The sequence below is a fragment of the Dasypus novemcinctus genome, chromosome 24 (assembly GCF_030445035.2).
Source record: "Dasypus novemcinctus isolate mDasNov1 chromosome 24, mDasNov1.1.hap2, whole genome shotgun sequence".
Classification (NCBI taxonomy): Eukaryota; Metazoa; Chordata; class Mammalia; order Cingulata; family Dasypodidae; genus Dasypus; species Dasypus novemcinctus.
In genome coordinates, this window is record NC_080696.1 from 2,486,438 (window position 1) to 2,502,355 (window position 15,918).

A 15,918-nucleotide genomic window follows, 5' to 3' on the forward strand; every position below is an offset into this window, starting at 1 on the left:
TGTTTACCCTGTTGAGGGGTTTTGTTTTGTTTCTAATTTTTAAAATATTTTTTTCCCAGTCTTCAAAGGCTCTGAATATTGTGAGGTGTTTTTCAGAGCTTGTTTTCTTACTTTGTGGGTGGAGATTCTCTCAAGCCTCCTTGAGTATATTACAGTGCGTGTTACTCGTCTCTGTGTGCCCCCTGCGTTGCTCTGTCCTTCTAGGCAAGTTGCTCGTTCACCTGGCAGTGCTCGTAGGAGACGGTGTCCTCTAGTACTGCCGAGCCCTGAAGGTCAGTTGGTATTTAGAACTGAATGCCTGGACTTCCCTCTGGCCAGTGCTCTGGGCTGCTCCGCTCTGGAGGAGGTGTGAGATGGCCGGGCATCGCCCGCCCTCCATGCCCCATCCCGCCGCCTGCACCACCCTCCCGGGCCTGCGCTGGCTCCGGCTCTGCCGGAGCTCCCAGGGCCGGGGCAAAGGGCTCCCCGCACCCCACCAGCCCCTCCGCACCTTCAGTCTTTCTGTCAGACTGATCCCGTCCTCTGTAATTTGTAGAAATTCCTCAACACTTCAGAACTTATTCTCAGCACTTCTTTTTTTTTAAAATAAGACAGCTAATCTTTTAAAATTTCTCTCCCCTTCCCCCCGCACTCCATTGTCTGCTCTCTGGGTCCATTCACTGTGTTTTCTTCTGGGTCCGCTTATGTTCTCAGCAGCACTGGGAATTGGTGTCTCTTTTTTGTTGCCTCATCTTGCTACGTCAGCTCTGTGTGTGTGGGGTGCCACTCCTGGGCGAGTAAAAATTTTTCACATGGGGCGGCTCTCCTTATGGGGCGCACTCCTTGCGTGTGGGGCTCCCTTATGTGGGGGACACCCCTGCGTGGCAGGGCACTCCTTGCGCGCGTCAGCACTGCACATAGGCCAGCTCACCACACGGGTCAGGGAGGCCTGGGATTTGAACCCTGGACCTCATGTATGGTAGGCAGGGGCTCTATCAGGTGAGCCACATCCGTTTCCCTCAACACTTCTGATAGTACATTTTCCTCTTAAAAATTGACATTATTCATTTTTCCTCATTTTTACATATCTGTAATTTCAGTGGAATTTTGAAGGCAAAGAGAAAGAAGCCTTTGCACAAGCTGTTTATCTTGAATATGGGTGTGGTTTTTTTGGTGTATGGTTTTAGGTACTACATTTTTTTTGCATTGTGCTTCGTTTTTTTCCCTACATACAGTTGCTCATCTTCAAGGAACTAAATGCCTGTCACACACATCTTCAGTGGTTTTGGTCCCATCCTAACTGATGCTGTCATTTTAAGTTTTACGATTGTGGTAGATATTCGACAGCTAAGATACCTGCAGGGATGGTGTAGGCAGCGGGCGGCAGACAGAGCAGGCACGAGCTGCGGGAAGAAGCCGGGTGGTTGGCTGAAGCTCTGTCCCACGTTGGCCAGCCAAGATGGAGGCAGAGGTGCTGCCCGCTGCAGGCGGCACACACTGAAGGGCTGGCTCCCTGGAGTTGCACAGCGCGTGGCCCTGCAGAGCAGCCTGCGAGGGCCGCGCAGGCCTTCCTGGGTGCGGGCCCAGGAGGCAGCATGAGTCCTGGTCAGCCACTCTGGAAACGCCCATGCGAATGGTAGCTGTGTTCCTAGTAATGAGACGTTGAAAGCAAATGCAATGCCACGGAGTAAAGGAATGGTCAAAGAGCTCTGTGATGCATGGAAATCATTCTGCCACTCAAGTTTTGTTTATGATGGATGAAATAATGTGGTAAAATTGTGATCCAAGTAAAAAACCAAAATTCAGTATGTGATATGAACATAGCTGTGTAAACCTGTGTATAGAGCACTACCGGAAGAAAGATGCCACAGGAGCAGTAGTCTCTGGGTGGTGGTGTTGTGTAGGGTTGTCCCCCTTCCCCATAGTTTCAAGTTTCCTATCAGGAAAGTGTCTTGTTTTTACAGGAATTGCAGCAAACATGCTTCTAAACCCTGCTGTGATTTGTTTCTGGTTTTCCTACACTAGCTCTTGAAGGTCTCATCTTCGACGCTGGCTTTTGCTGAGCTGATTGTGATGAACTTGCGTGTAGAGGCAGTAAGGAACTTGAGCCAGCAGGTGCCTGTCCTGCGTGGCACAGGCCCTGACACTCCTTTCCTTTCAGCGTGCCAGTGCAACGGGCACAGCAAGTGCGTGAACCAGAGCACTTGTGAGAGGTGCGAGGACCTGACCACTGGCCAGCACTGCGAGACCTGCATGTCAGGCTTCTATGGCGACCCCACCAACGGAGGGCGGTGCCAGCGTAAGTCGGCCGGCAGGCAGGCAGAGGTGCCGCCCTCTGAGGCCGCGCCTCTCATCCAGCTTAAGACCCTAAGTAGACCCAACGTTGCCGTCCGTGGCAAGCGGAAGCCTGCAGGCAACGACACGTTACACCTAGAATATAAATGAGAACAAGTGATGCCAGTGAGCTGGGTTTTGGCTTGTTCTAGTTTCCAGTTGAAAAATATGTGAGTCTTCCATTTGAGAGACTTCAAGTTCTGAGCAGGAAAAATAAAAGGGGGAGCTGTCTCCCCTTCCCCTTCCCCTTCCCCTTCCCCCAGACCCCTGGCGTGCCCTCAGAGCCCCATCCCGCCCGGAGCTGAGGTCGCGTGCTGACTTGCGTCCCTCGCCGCTCTTGGTCCGGCTTCCTCGCCCGTCAAGGGTGGGTGAGGGCTGGCTGGATGACAGCGGTCAGGGCAGGCGGGCGAGGCCAGCGTCAGCACGGAGGGGCAGGGGCTGTGCCTGCCATCCAGGACGGTGTCCCCCACTCTGAAAGATTCGCAGATTAAAGCGTATTCAGTAAATATATTTTCCTGTTCCTTGAGAAATGGGCTTCATCTATTAGACAGCGATAGAGCACCTCTCGTGTTTGAAAGGTAAATACGTGCAAGACATTGTGCTGACAGTCTCCAAGACGTGGGTGCTTCATCACCCCTGCACAGGACCTGCCTCGGGTCACAGGAAGAGGCGCCCGAGTGGGGAGCCACGTCCTGGGGCCTCCAGGAGCCCTCGGCCCTGTATCTGCAGCTGCTGTCTAGAAAAGCCACACCAGAGTTCCAGTCCATAGAGAGAATGGCTTTAAAATGCCACGAGCGGCACAAGCCTCTACTCTCCTCCTCTTAGAACTGTGTAGTCCTCAACTAAGGACAGTACCTGAGACACCGTGCGTGCTTTCTGTGTGCATATACCTCGTTTAATCCCCACAGAAGCCTGTGCGGTGGATCCCGTTGTCCTCCCCGTCATGTGGGTGAAGCACAAGCAGAAAGTGCAGCAGCCCAGACCGCAGGGGCGTGAGAGGGGCCTCGGCCTCCCTCGCCACCAGCGTTCTGCACCGTACTCCTGCCCGCGGAGCAGGCGGTTGAATGCACGCGGTGTACTCCAGCACTGGCCTCTGAACTGCCGCAGGATTCCGTTTTCATCGGATTCCTTTGGTTATTTTTCCCCCACCCAATTTATTTTGAAAGCACACTTATCCCCAGCTCACTGCCTTTAATTTAGTCACAGAGAAAGAGGATAAAATGAAAAGGTTTTAAGCAAAAAAATTTTCACTCATTTTAACCAGAATGTAAGATTACTTACATGAGATAACTCTCACTTATTTTTATGTGGAAAAAGGCGTGGCCGGTGTTGAGACGCCAGGAGGAGGGAGTCAGGGGTGCTCTCCTGTGAGGGCGAAGGAGAAGGCAGGCCGGGCGGTGCGTCCTCAAGGGCCGCTGGAATTCCACCGCTTGTTTGGAGTGTGTGTGGTCCCTGGGAGGAGAAGGCAGCGGGCAGTCGCCCCAGAGCCTCTCGTGGGGTGGGCGCTGGGTCCACACCGGCACCCAGCACCCAGATGCTGCCTCAGGGGTTACTGAGTGAGGTAAAGACAACAAGCCGGGTCTTCCCAAGACCACGTAGCCAGCACGACCTCAGCGGGGCGGGCTCAGAGTTCTCTTTCCTCTGGTCTGACCTTGGTTCCCTTAATGTCACCTCAGCGTTACCTGACTCACATTATTAGCTGAGAAAAGTGGGTCTCTTCATCTGTCTTTGCTGCCGAGCCGGCCTCAGAGGAAGTTACTTGGTCGTCGTGCTCTCTGGGCCGGCTGTGACTCGTGTCTCTCCCCTCTCCAGCATGCAAGTGCAACGGGCACGCGTCGCTGTGCAACGCCAACACGGGCAAGTGCTTCTGCACCACCAAGGGCGTCAAGGGAGACGAGTGCCAGCTGTGAGTACGCACACCCAGCCCGGCTCTGAGCCACCTCTCGGCCGACTGATTTGAAATGTTGCCCTTTCCCCTTCAGAAATGTCTAATTTGTCCAGCCTCCCAATGAGGAGGTCATTAGGTTAGCAGCAAATCGCTCTTTATCTCATGTTTCTGTAAATGGTACTGACGTTTCCTGGGTTGCTGATTTGGGTTACTCGTGTAGCTCAGCAGCTGCTCGGTTTCTGCCACGTGTTTCCCCAGGGAGAGACGGAAGAGCCGTGTGCCGGGGGCCGCTGCTCCTCCACACCCGGGCTGCCTTGCCGGGGCCTGAGCCCCTCGCCTCAGCGCTCTTCAGCCTGCCCCCCCCACCGGCCCAGGGACTGTCCTGGGTGAAGCAGCCCCCCCACCGCCCCGTTCCCCCTGCCCAGGGACTGTCCTTGATGAAGCGGGGCCATACCCCTGCTGGCCCCTCCCTCCCCCAGGGACTGTCCTGGGTGACACGTGGCTCCTCAGGCAAGGTCTGCAGTCCTCCCCAGGGAGGCGGCAGGCTGGAGGACACAGGCGCAGCCTCTGCAGCGGCTTCCAGCCCTGGCTCTGCCTCCACTTGCCAGGGTGCTCTTGAGGCAGATTGCTTCCCTGTGCTGAGCCTCAGTTTCCCCACCTACCAGTAGTTATTGTTTTTAGTGCCCTGGTAAATTAAAATGAGAGGGATTGTTCCTTAATTAATAGACATCTGTCTTGACTCACAGAGTACATGTGTTCGTGTTACTTATTCTCTCAAGAAGAAACTTGAGAGAAAAAACTGTTCAGTGCTGCTGAAACACAGAGTGGATACAAATAGACACACCATTGCCAAACTTTCTTTTGCTAATGTAGCAGTAATGTCACTACTAGTGATTTAGACATTAATAGCAATGGTGAGGAGGGAATTGCTCTTTCTACATTGTGTAGTTTACACCAACATAAATAGTTACTGGCTTCATGCTGCCCTAAAGTCAGTGCCTGGAGAATGTCTAATCAAAGATAACATTTGCATCTAGCTTCCTTTAGAGAGAAAAAAAAGTGATAAAATTAATCCCTGTTGCTCTCAGAATATACAATAAAGAGATGAAGTGTAGGTCTGGTAAAAGACTTCCGTTGGAGAGATTTTAGATTTAAGCAAGTGCTAATAATCACCCAATTAGGACAGAATATCCTTGTATCATCTCATCAAGGAAAAGTTCTTAACCCAAGCTTTCCCCTCCTTTCCCCAAAGATAAGGGTATGAATGACAGAGTTCCGAAATTGCCAAAACCTTTCCCTTTATCCTTTGTCCTCGCCGTAGTGCCCACCCACGTGACTGTGTGAGAGGGGAGAAGAGGTTTTGCTGGTGTTTAGTATCTGTGGGAAAATTCGTGATTCTTCTTGGCTCAAGGTTTTTTCCTCCAGCCTGGTGTACCCTGTTCAAGTGTTTGTTTTTTGTTGTTTTTTTAAAGGTGATTCTTGGTGTTTAGCCTTTTCTCACTTGTTTTTGAAGAACAGGATCAATTTATCCTATAAAGATAAAATGGGAAAGAAGTCTGAAATGAATATTTGAGAAATATTTTAACTGCACTTTTGGAGGACTGTTTAGGCCAGATGAAATGAAAATGTGTTTTCCCTTATAATGGTGTAGATTTATGACGTTTGGGTTTCTCTCGTTGCTTTGGCAGCTGTTGATCGCTGTCTTTATGTCCTTGGCTGCATGGCCTGTATACAGTCAGCATTGGTAATTATTGGTAATTAGTGTAGACTCATTCATGGTCCACCTTATCTGGGCAATAGTTAAGAGTGCAATTAGACTCACTCAGCAACTACTATAATCTATACAAAAGGATCTGTTTAACTTTAAAATGAATGTAGATGTTTTTAAAAAACACCATAGAAAGTCTGTCTTCTTTGTTTTTCCCCCTAGATGTGAGGTAGAAAATCGGTATCAGGGAAACCCTCTCAAAGGAACATGTTATTGTAAGTATTTTTGTAATTCTTATTTGTCTAGAGCATAGCAGTTCTGTAAAACTCATTGTTTTCTTTGCCCTGGTTTGAGAATGTTAAGTGTAATAAAAATGTAGCAATGATCCGTGGAAGTCCCCTAACTTGATGTGTATATGTTCTGTTGATTTACCACCATGTGACCACTATTTTAACCTTTTCTAGTTGTGGTTGTGGTTTAAGTTGCTATGTCTACAGCAGATGTCAGTGGAGCATATAGAGATAGGCTTCTCTGGCTTCCTTGTTTATGTTCATTTACCAGTACGTGGTTGGGGCCACCATGTTAGGATGTAGATTAGAGACTGAGTTTTCACCACCTTGTTAGGAATCAATATATAAAACAGAGTGTCAAGTCCAACATGGCAGCCAGGTCCTTAGGGCTTCCCTTGTTCTCTCCTTGCAGGCCAGGCCTCCTGGTAGGCCAGATCACACGCCCAGTGGCAGGGGAGGGCGGTAAAGGAGTGGGCACTGGTGGACCTGCTGGCAGGCTGGACGCTGATGCACCCACTTCCACTTGTTTCAAAAACTGCTTTTGCACGTAGCTGCTCCCTGGAGCCAGGTGCTGAGGCTGCAGTAAGGAGTAGAATGTGCCTTCAGGTCCCTGGAGATTCCCTTAAAGGCTCTCAGATGAGCGGTATGGCAGGGGCTTGACGCACCCACAGCTGAAGTAGCTTAAAACAGTATTCATGTATACAGCAGGCCTCTTGGAGCGTATGCACGTCAAGACCAGACCAGGGCAGATATTCCCACGGCATTTACCACAGTAAGGAATTCTTACTTCAGTTCTGTTTTCTCCCTAAACATTACCTTCCTGAGAGCACAGAGCATCTTGTCATCTCTCATTCTTTAGTGTTAACACTTATTTGTGCAAAAATGTGTTTTCTGGAAGGACTTTATTTTCTTTTTGATATATATATATAAACAGATATCAAAATAGACAAACAAAATAGATAATAAATAGGAATATAGAGGATTTAAATGACAGTTAACCTAATGGAATAAAATACATTACATATAGAATTGTGAACCCAGCAGGGACTACAAATTATTTGCAAATATACAGAAAATATCTAAAAATTGGACTTCATATAAAGCTGTAAGGGAAATCTTAGGTTATGTTTACTGATTATGAAGCAAAGTAAGTAAAATTAACAAAAAGTATAGGAACCATATATACTTTTTTTTAAAAGCAAAGTTCTTTATTCATTTCTTGCATTTGAAATATTCTTCAGTGACACCCTTGGCCTGAGATTCTTTGCTGTAGTGCTGAACGACCACGCAGCTGCACACACCCGCCTCGCGGGATTTGCCCTGCCGGTTTTACAGAGGCCAGCCCAGCGCCCTCATCTCTTGTGGTCGTCAGCCTGGTTCGGTTGATTGGTGTCAGCACAAAAGGCCCCCACCAGCCTGACATACAGGGTCATCACTGTTAGGTGCAGGCACACAAAGATGGGCTTGGCCAGCTCGCTGCTGGGCCGCCATGGATGGGCCGGTCTTCAGCTTGTCTCGTAAAGCAGCATTTGATGTCATCACATCTTCCAGCAACAGTGCCTTCCTCCGCCGTGGCATGGGTTAGGCTGGAGCCGAATCTCCAAAGTACCTGAGCCCCTGCCTTCAGTCACCTTCACAGCGGCAGGGAAGGAGCCCCCACTTACTATTAAATATATCTTGGGATAAAAAATAAATGAAAACAGGAATGATAAACTAATTAAAAATAGAATTAAAAGTAGCACTATGTATTATCAGATCTGTGGGATGTGACAATGCAATTTTCAAATGAAAATTTTCATCCTTGTATATATTTATTAAATAAAGAAACAAAAAAATAGCAAAGGGAAGTTATCAGAATCCAGAGTTCCTACAGTATAGTATCGAAAATGTTCAGTTTTCAATAAAGGATTACAAAACATGCAAAGAAACAGGAAAGTGTGACCTATATGCAGGGAAAAAATGGAGTTGCTAGGACTTGTCTCTGACAGTCCTCTGAAATTTAGCAGAGAAAAATTTCAAAGCAGTTATAAATATGTTCAGAGACTAAAGGAAACCTTGTGTAAAGAATTTAAAAATCGTGTGACAACAGGGAATCAAATAGGGATTCTCAATAAGAGTGCAGGGTTTTTTTTTTAAAGAGAGCCAGATCTGAAAAACAGAAAAATGGCTGAGGAAAAATGAACAGAGTCCCAGAGGCCTGCAGTAGCACCAGGTATGCCAGCATATATGCAGTGGGAGTCCTGGAAGGAAAGGCACCAAAGGGAGCTGGAGAAATACTTGAAGAAGCAACGGGTACAAACCACACAGGAGGTGAAGCGGCCACATTAATAGCACACAAAGTAGACTTTAAGGGAGGCGGACTTGGCCCAGTGGTTAGGGCGTCCGTCTACCACATGGGAGGTCTGTGGTTCAAGCCCCGGGCCTCCTTGACCTGTGTGGAGCTGGCCCATGCACAGTGCTGATGTGTGCAAGGAGTGCCGTGCCACGCATGGGGTCTCCCCCACATAGGGGAGCTCCACGCGCAAGGAGTGCACCCTGTAGAGAGAGCCACCAAACGGCAAAGAAAGTGCAGCCTGCCCAGGAGTGGTGCCGCACACACAGAGAGTTGACGCAGCAGGATGATGCAACAAAGACACGGATTCTCAGTGCCACTGATAACAACAGATGCAGACAAGAGAGTAATGCGCAGCGGGTGAACACACAGAACAGACGACTGGGGGGCAGGGAAGGGGAGAGAAATAAATAATAAATCTTTAAAAAAACAAAAACAAAAAAACAAAGTAGACTTTAAGAAAAGACGTATTACTGGAAGAACATCTGAAAATGATAAAAGGGTCAGTGCATCAGGAATATATACAATGATAATGTTTATCACTTAACAAAAGAGCCACGAAATAAGCAAAACTGACAGAATTGATAGGAGAAATAGCCAATTCAACAATTATAGGTGTAGATTCAATTTGCTACTCTCAGTAATTGATAAAACCACTAAATAGAAGATTAGCAAGGATATATGACTAAATGACATCATCGGTCACCTAGACCTCACTGACTTGTGTGGAATGCTGCCCTGCCGTCGCAGAATATGTGTTCTCAGGTGCACATGGAACATCCTCCCCGGTAGACCATGTACCAGGCCGTAAGATAACTCTCAACAAATTTAACAACTTGAAAGGTACTCTGTGTCTACAGTGAATCTACTTTAGAAATGAAAAAAGGAAATTTGGAAAGTCCATAAATATTTAGAAAATAAATAATGCACGTCTAAATAACCCATAGGTCAAAGAAAAAATCACAAAAAAAAACAAGACAATTTAATAAAATTAGAAATGAAAGAATTCATAATTGCTGACATTATAAAGAAGTATTATGGACAAATTTATATCAACAAATTGGACAAGTCAGATTAAAAGGACAGTTTCTTTGCATGACATAGATTATCAAAACTGACTCAAGAAGAAATAGAAAATAGGTTCAGTTAGCAATATTAAATATTCCCACATACAAAAAATAATTCAAAACTCATAATAGTCCTCAGTGTAAGCACTGAAGCTGTAAAAGTAGAAGAAAACAGTAGGGATCCCTGGACCAGGTACAGTCAGCCGCAGTGCATCCAAGGCTGTCGTTGCTCTCTGCCACTCCTCAGCCTGGGGCAGGACTCCTGGCCATGGTTCCTTGCTTAATGGGGCAATGCAGCCCTCGTCAACGGCCAAGTCCCCACGTGCCTTTCTCAGTCAGTGGTTACCACAGTTGCCACATCAGCTGTTGCTGGTTATGGAAGCACCCAGCGGCCACTCGGTGAGTCCCCCAAGCTCTGGGTCTGCTCTTCCCTGCCCTGTTGCAGAGCAGTAACTCTCTTCTCTGGTGATCCGGGCTCGTTCCCCCTGACAGTAGATGCCTCCCTTTGCCTGCTGCCTGCTGGCGTCATGTCACAGTGACCGTGTGGCAGCCGCAGCTGCAGGCTTAGTTTACGCCTTCCCTTGTCCCTACTGTACTAACCCTGCAGCAGCCAGGACCTCCCCCCCACAGACCCTACGGTTGCAGGGTGGGAGGCAAATTCCCAGTCAGGTCGAGGCAAGTGGTGGCCAAGGGGCGCTCCCTGTAGAACCATGTCATGGTTGTTGACTCAATACATGTATGTTTCCAGGGACAGCATCCCAATCTCGGTGTGTTTTCCCCAAACTGCTCTTTCAGTCTTCTTTCAACCACAGCTTTTATGTGCTGGAGGGTGTGGAAGTGTGCTAAGGCCCCGTGGTGACGTCTCCTTCACTGTAATTTGGGGCCCTTGGTCCAGGAGACTCCACGATGGCAAGGCAGACACCACGGGAGCCTGCAGGTGTTAGTGCTGGCTCGGAAGGCGGAAAGATGCAAACTCCACTGGTTAGAAAGTCAGACCAGCGTACTCTGAAATGGTGCAAAGAATATACAATGGACATTGCCAGTATCTGCCAGGGGGAGCAGAGAGGAAAATAAATGGAATTTAAAAGGGGACTAACAATGAAAGCATTGTAAGATATTGCTGTGCCACTTTACATGAAAATAAATTTAATATTGACAATATGGATGATTCTTTAGTAAAATTACCAGAGTACATTTATGCTGCTGAAGTAGAACATTTTACTATACCAATAAACAGAAGAAACCAAAAAAGAGTCAGAGTACTACTCAGTAAAAGGACACCAGACCAAGAGTTTCACAGAGTATTCTACGAAACCTTCAAGGAGCAGGTAGTTTCCACCTTAAACTATTCCTGAGAAGAGAAAAAGATGAAAAGTCACCCAATTATTGTTATCAGATGGATACCAAAATCAGGAAAGACAATAAAATAAAACAATGGTGGAAACAGCACAAAACTCCTGAATATGATATTAGCAAATCAAAGCTGGGAGTATTTTATAAGAATAATTTATCAAGATCAAGGAAGGTTTAATCTCAAGAATTCAAGTATGATCAATTATTAAATATTTTAGTAGTGAAATGTAATATATTGAAGGAAAAAAACCAGTTGATCATCTCAGTAGATACTGAAAAAGTGATAAAATTGAGGACCCATTCATGGTTTTTGAGGTGATGGCAGCAAAACCACCACCACCACCTTTGGCAGGTGTGAAGTGAGAGGCCTGGCGCTCTGCTCCTTGGTGAGGTGTATCTACCAGAACAGTGTGCAAAGCCTGCTGGGAGGTGAGAGAGCAGAAGCTTCCATTGAATCCAAAGCAGAATTACTCACTATGACCAGCTGCTTCGAAACACTGAACAGCACACTCATTATTTATATCCAAGAGAAGTGACAAACCAGTGATTACAAAATGAGAGAGTTCAGTAAACTGGCTGATTGAAAACTAACAATTAAAAAACCACCTCTCATTGGGGAGCAGATGTAGCTCAGTGGTTGAGCACCTGCTTCCCATTTTTGAGGTCCTGGGTTCAAACTCTGGTACCTCCTCCCAAAATTATATATATACATATATATATGAGAAAATCTAAAAAAATGATGTAAGTCCTTATAGAGAAAACATTAAAATTTTACCAAGGATAGAAAAGAAGTCTTGGATAGAGAGAGATACTCTGGTCAGTTGTCACTTCTTTCCCAAAGTAGTTACAATTTCTGTTCAATCCCAATTATAGTTTTCAAAGACATTGACTCTAGAATTCAGTGTAAGAGAAAATATATAAGAATAATCAAAACAAATCTTCTTTTTAACAAAGGCTACCATAAATAGTTTGAAAAGGCTTGGGAGATAATATTTGCAATGTATTTTAATAGGCCAAGGATTAATATACAGGTTTTTTAAGCAACTTCATAAATCAATAAGAAGTAAACCACAATCCAAAAGAAAAATATATAAAAGGTATGGATGCTTAATCAGCTTACAAAAGAGGAAATACACATATGAATATGAAAATATGAAAAATGCCTGTTCTTGTTGATAAAAGGAAAATGGATTTTTAAAGATATGTAAAAGCATTTTTACCCACTAACCTCATAATTATATTTTAGGAAGGATATAGAGAAAAGGGGGTGTGAATTGGTGAAGCCACGTGGGAGGATAGTTTGGAATATCTGTTCAAGTTTAATTCTTTCCTACCTTCCTTTCTATCATCAGTACTTATTTATCTCTCAGTTTTATCTCTGAATTTTTCTCTCTTCTAGGATGGTTTCTCAAGTTTGTTCTTCTCCACATTTATAATTCAGTTTTCTAGTATGAATTGTGCTTTTTATCTTATATGTTGATTTTATTTTAGTCTTGTTTCTTTCCTTGATTGTTTTTTGTCTCAGCCTCTTTTCTTTTTCTGTTCTGTTTAGACTATAACATCTTGAATCCTACTCATCATAATTAGCAATTTCCTAAAATGTTTTTCAGGTAATAGTATAGTAAATCATTTACAGATATATGGTGTCTTTATCTTCTGGTTGATACTCTCTTGATCCTGCCCTGTACTATTAATTCATAGATTCCACATTTGTTGTTGTTGTTGTTTTTCCTGAAAGAATTATTTCCAGCCCTGGAGTCTGCCTAGCAAGACTCCACATCTCCAGCTACTGTCTAATCAGATGCTGGCCACAGACACTTCAGAGAGCTGCAGCTGACAGCTGGTAGGTTTATCCGTGTGCTTCCTAGCCCAGGAATGCTTCTCCTGCCTCTACTCCGACTTGATAGGAGAGAAGCTCAAGTTCTCAGCATATAGGACCACTCAGTTTCCTTCATCCCCTGCCCCCACCAAAGTATGTTTACCCGTCATCTGCCTTCTTTGAGTTGCACCTTGCATTGTTTCATGTAAATGGAGTCATACAATTTCTGCTCTCTTGTGCCTGACTTATTTCATGCAACATGATGTCTTCAAGGCTCATCCGTGTTGTTGCGTGTATCAAAACTGCATTCTTTTTACGACTAAGTAATAATGTTCCATTGTGTGCATACGGACCACATTTTGTTTATCCACTCATCTGCAGATAGACATTTGGGTTTTGTCTACCTTTGGTTATTGTGAATAATGCTGCTACGTTTGTTTTTTTCTTCTTCTTTTTGCTGTGTCATCTCTTTTTTTTTTTTAATTGATTTTGTAAAAATATTACATTAAAAAAACAATATGAGGTCCCATTCAACCCCACCACTCCCACCCCACCACTCCCCCCCCAGCAACACTCACTCCCATCATCATGATACATCCATTGCATTTGGTAAGTACCTCTCTGGGCATCTCTGCACCTCATGGTCAATGGTCCACATCATGGCCCATACTCTCCCACATTCCATCCAGTGGGCCCTGGGAGGATTTACAATGTCCGGTGATTGCCCCTGCAGCACCATCCAGGGCAACTCTAAGTCCCAAAGGTGCCTCCACATCTCATCTCTTCCTGCCATTCCCCATACCCATATCAGCCACCATGTCCACTTTTCCCACTCCACTCCAATGCCACCTTTTCTCTGTGGACCTTGGATTGGTTATGTCCGTGGCATCTCTATGTCAAGAGGAGGCTCAGATTCCACATGGATACTGGATGCAATCCTCCTGCTTTCAGTTGTAGGCACTCTAGGCTCCATGGTGTGGTGGTTGTCCTTCTTCAACTCCATCTTAGCTGAGTGAGGTGAGCCAATAAATCAGATTGTAGGAGCTGAAGTCTGTTGAGGCTCAGGGCCTGGCTATCATATTGTCAGTCCAGAGATTCAAATCCCCTAAATATATCTTAAACCCCAACACCAACTACAATTCCAGTAAAGTAGCATGAAAGTCTTATGAAAAGAGATTCCATCTGAGTCCAGTTTCATCACGCAGAAACACCAGCTCCAAAGAAGGGCCATCTGATATGGCAGTGAACCCCAACTGCCATGACCATAGAGCCCGTGGGTCTCTCTAGCCCTCAAAGAACCAATACCTGGGGTTGTAGCTACGTATTTTTTTGAGTCCCTGCTTTTATTTTTTTGGAGTATACACCTAGAAGTGGGATTCCTGGTGGTTCTACGTTGGACTTTTTGAGGAACCACTGAACTGTTTTCCCCAGTGACTGCACATTCCTGCAAGCAGTGTACTGAGGTTCCTGTTTTTCCCTGTCCTCACCAGCACTTATTTTCTCTTTTTTTAAAAAAATTCTATGGGTGCAGAGTAGTATCTCAGTGAGTGTTGGTTTTTTTTTTTTAATTGAAGTTTATCATTCATGGATGAACAGCCATAAACAGTAAGTGTATAGTAAAAGCTGTGAACTCACAAAACCAACAGACATATCATACAGGAGTCCTGTATATCATCCCACCACCAATACCTTCATTATAAAATCTTCCAGAGAGAGAGCAGATCACCAATAAAGAACAAAAATCAGATTGATGTCAGATTTCTCAGCCACAACATTGGAAGCAAAAAGACAGTGGAGTGATGTAGAAGGAATAAACATTGATCCTAAAATTTTGTATGTGATATGTTTAGTCATTCAAATCTGAGTGCAGCGTAAAAATATCAGTGATAAGGCAGAATTGGACTGATGTGGAAAAAAAAGAAGTAGGTAGGGTATGAGGAACTGAAGGTCTTCAGGAAATAAGAGCAGGTGTAATGAAGTCAAGGAGTTGAAGAAGGGGGCGCTTCAAGGTTTGGTCAGACAAGCAAATTGGAGGGTTGGAGATTTCAGGGACGTGGCAGTTGGGCTGCGTGCTTCTGACCGTCCTTAGTCCCTGTGGCCTTCACCTGAGCGTCTGTGGGCCGGAGGGGTGCAGCCCCAAGCCAGGTCATCTGCTGGTTTGGTTTGGTTTTATTTTTATTCATACGGAGACTTTTAGTGAGAGCTGTCAACCACCAAATATTTTGGTTGTACATCTCTATCACTCAAACATTGCTGAACATGCACTTTTCATATGTATATAGGTATTGGTTTAGATATGTGTAATTTATGTGTCTTTTCTCTACAGATAAATTTTGTACTTCATAAAGCATATGGAAATAGTAATAAAGAATTAAACTGGAAAAAATGTTTGTAAATATACTATTGGTCACTGCCTAATTTTTTTGTAAAAACAATTTATTGAGAAATGTATGTTTTTATTCAACTGTGTTTTCTTTTTAGTTTTTAATTGTTTATATTTTCAATTATTCAATGTACAAATGAAGCTAAAAAAAGTTATTGAAAATTAAAAAAAAAAACACACACACAATTTACAGTCCCTAAATTTTGAAGTGTAAGTTGTTTGCATTTTCCCGCTATTACAAGTAACTGCAGTGAATATACTTGTGCTTAAATATTTGCATATCATTTGTTTCCTTGTGGTGTTACTGGAAATTTAATAAATAATTCAAATTATTTTTCAGGGATATTGAGACTAATTTATGGCCTCAATAATATTGTGTATGCATTTCCTTTTTATTTTATAGCAAGAATTCAGTCTTACAATTTTATTAAATCTTTATTAAACTGATAGGTAAAATGTTTTGGTTATACTTTGTGTTTTTAATTATTGGTAAAACCGAAACATTTTTACATGTTCACTCTTCACTTTTATTTCTTCCGTGTGGCAGTTTTTTATATTCTTTGCTTATCGATCTATGGAAATCAGTGTCTTTTTTATTGATTTCCAGAAACTCTTTATGTATTAAGAATAATGGGTGTTGTTGATCATAATTGGTATATATTTTCATTATCTATTTGTCTTTTAGTTTTGCTCATGGTTTTTTGATGTACAGATGCCTAGACATCATTATTTAAATGCAGTCTTTTCCTTTGTGACGCCTTTTCT

General features: G+C 44.4%; 1 protein-coding gene across 5 annotated transcripts in view; it reads left to right on the plus strand.

The window, feature by feature from the left end:
• ATRN (attractin) overlaps positions 1–15,918 on the plus strand; it is a 301,223-nt gene that overhangs the window by 124,092 nt on the left and 161,213 nt on the right. For all 5 annotated transcript variants that reach the window (XM_058287460.2, XM_071211515.1, XM_023590451.3 and 2 more), the window contains 3 exons: positions 2,141–2,278; positions 4,126–4,219; positions 6,132–6,184. In XM_058287460.2, the coding sequence (XP_058143443.1) occupies positions 2,141–2,278; positions 4,126–4,219; positions 6,132–6,184 (285 nt within the window). The remainder of the gene's footprint in view (positions 1–2,140; positions 2,279–4,125; positions 4,220–6,131; positions 6,185–15,918) is intronic.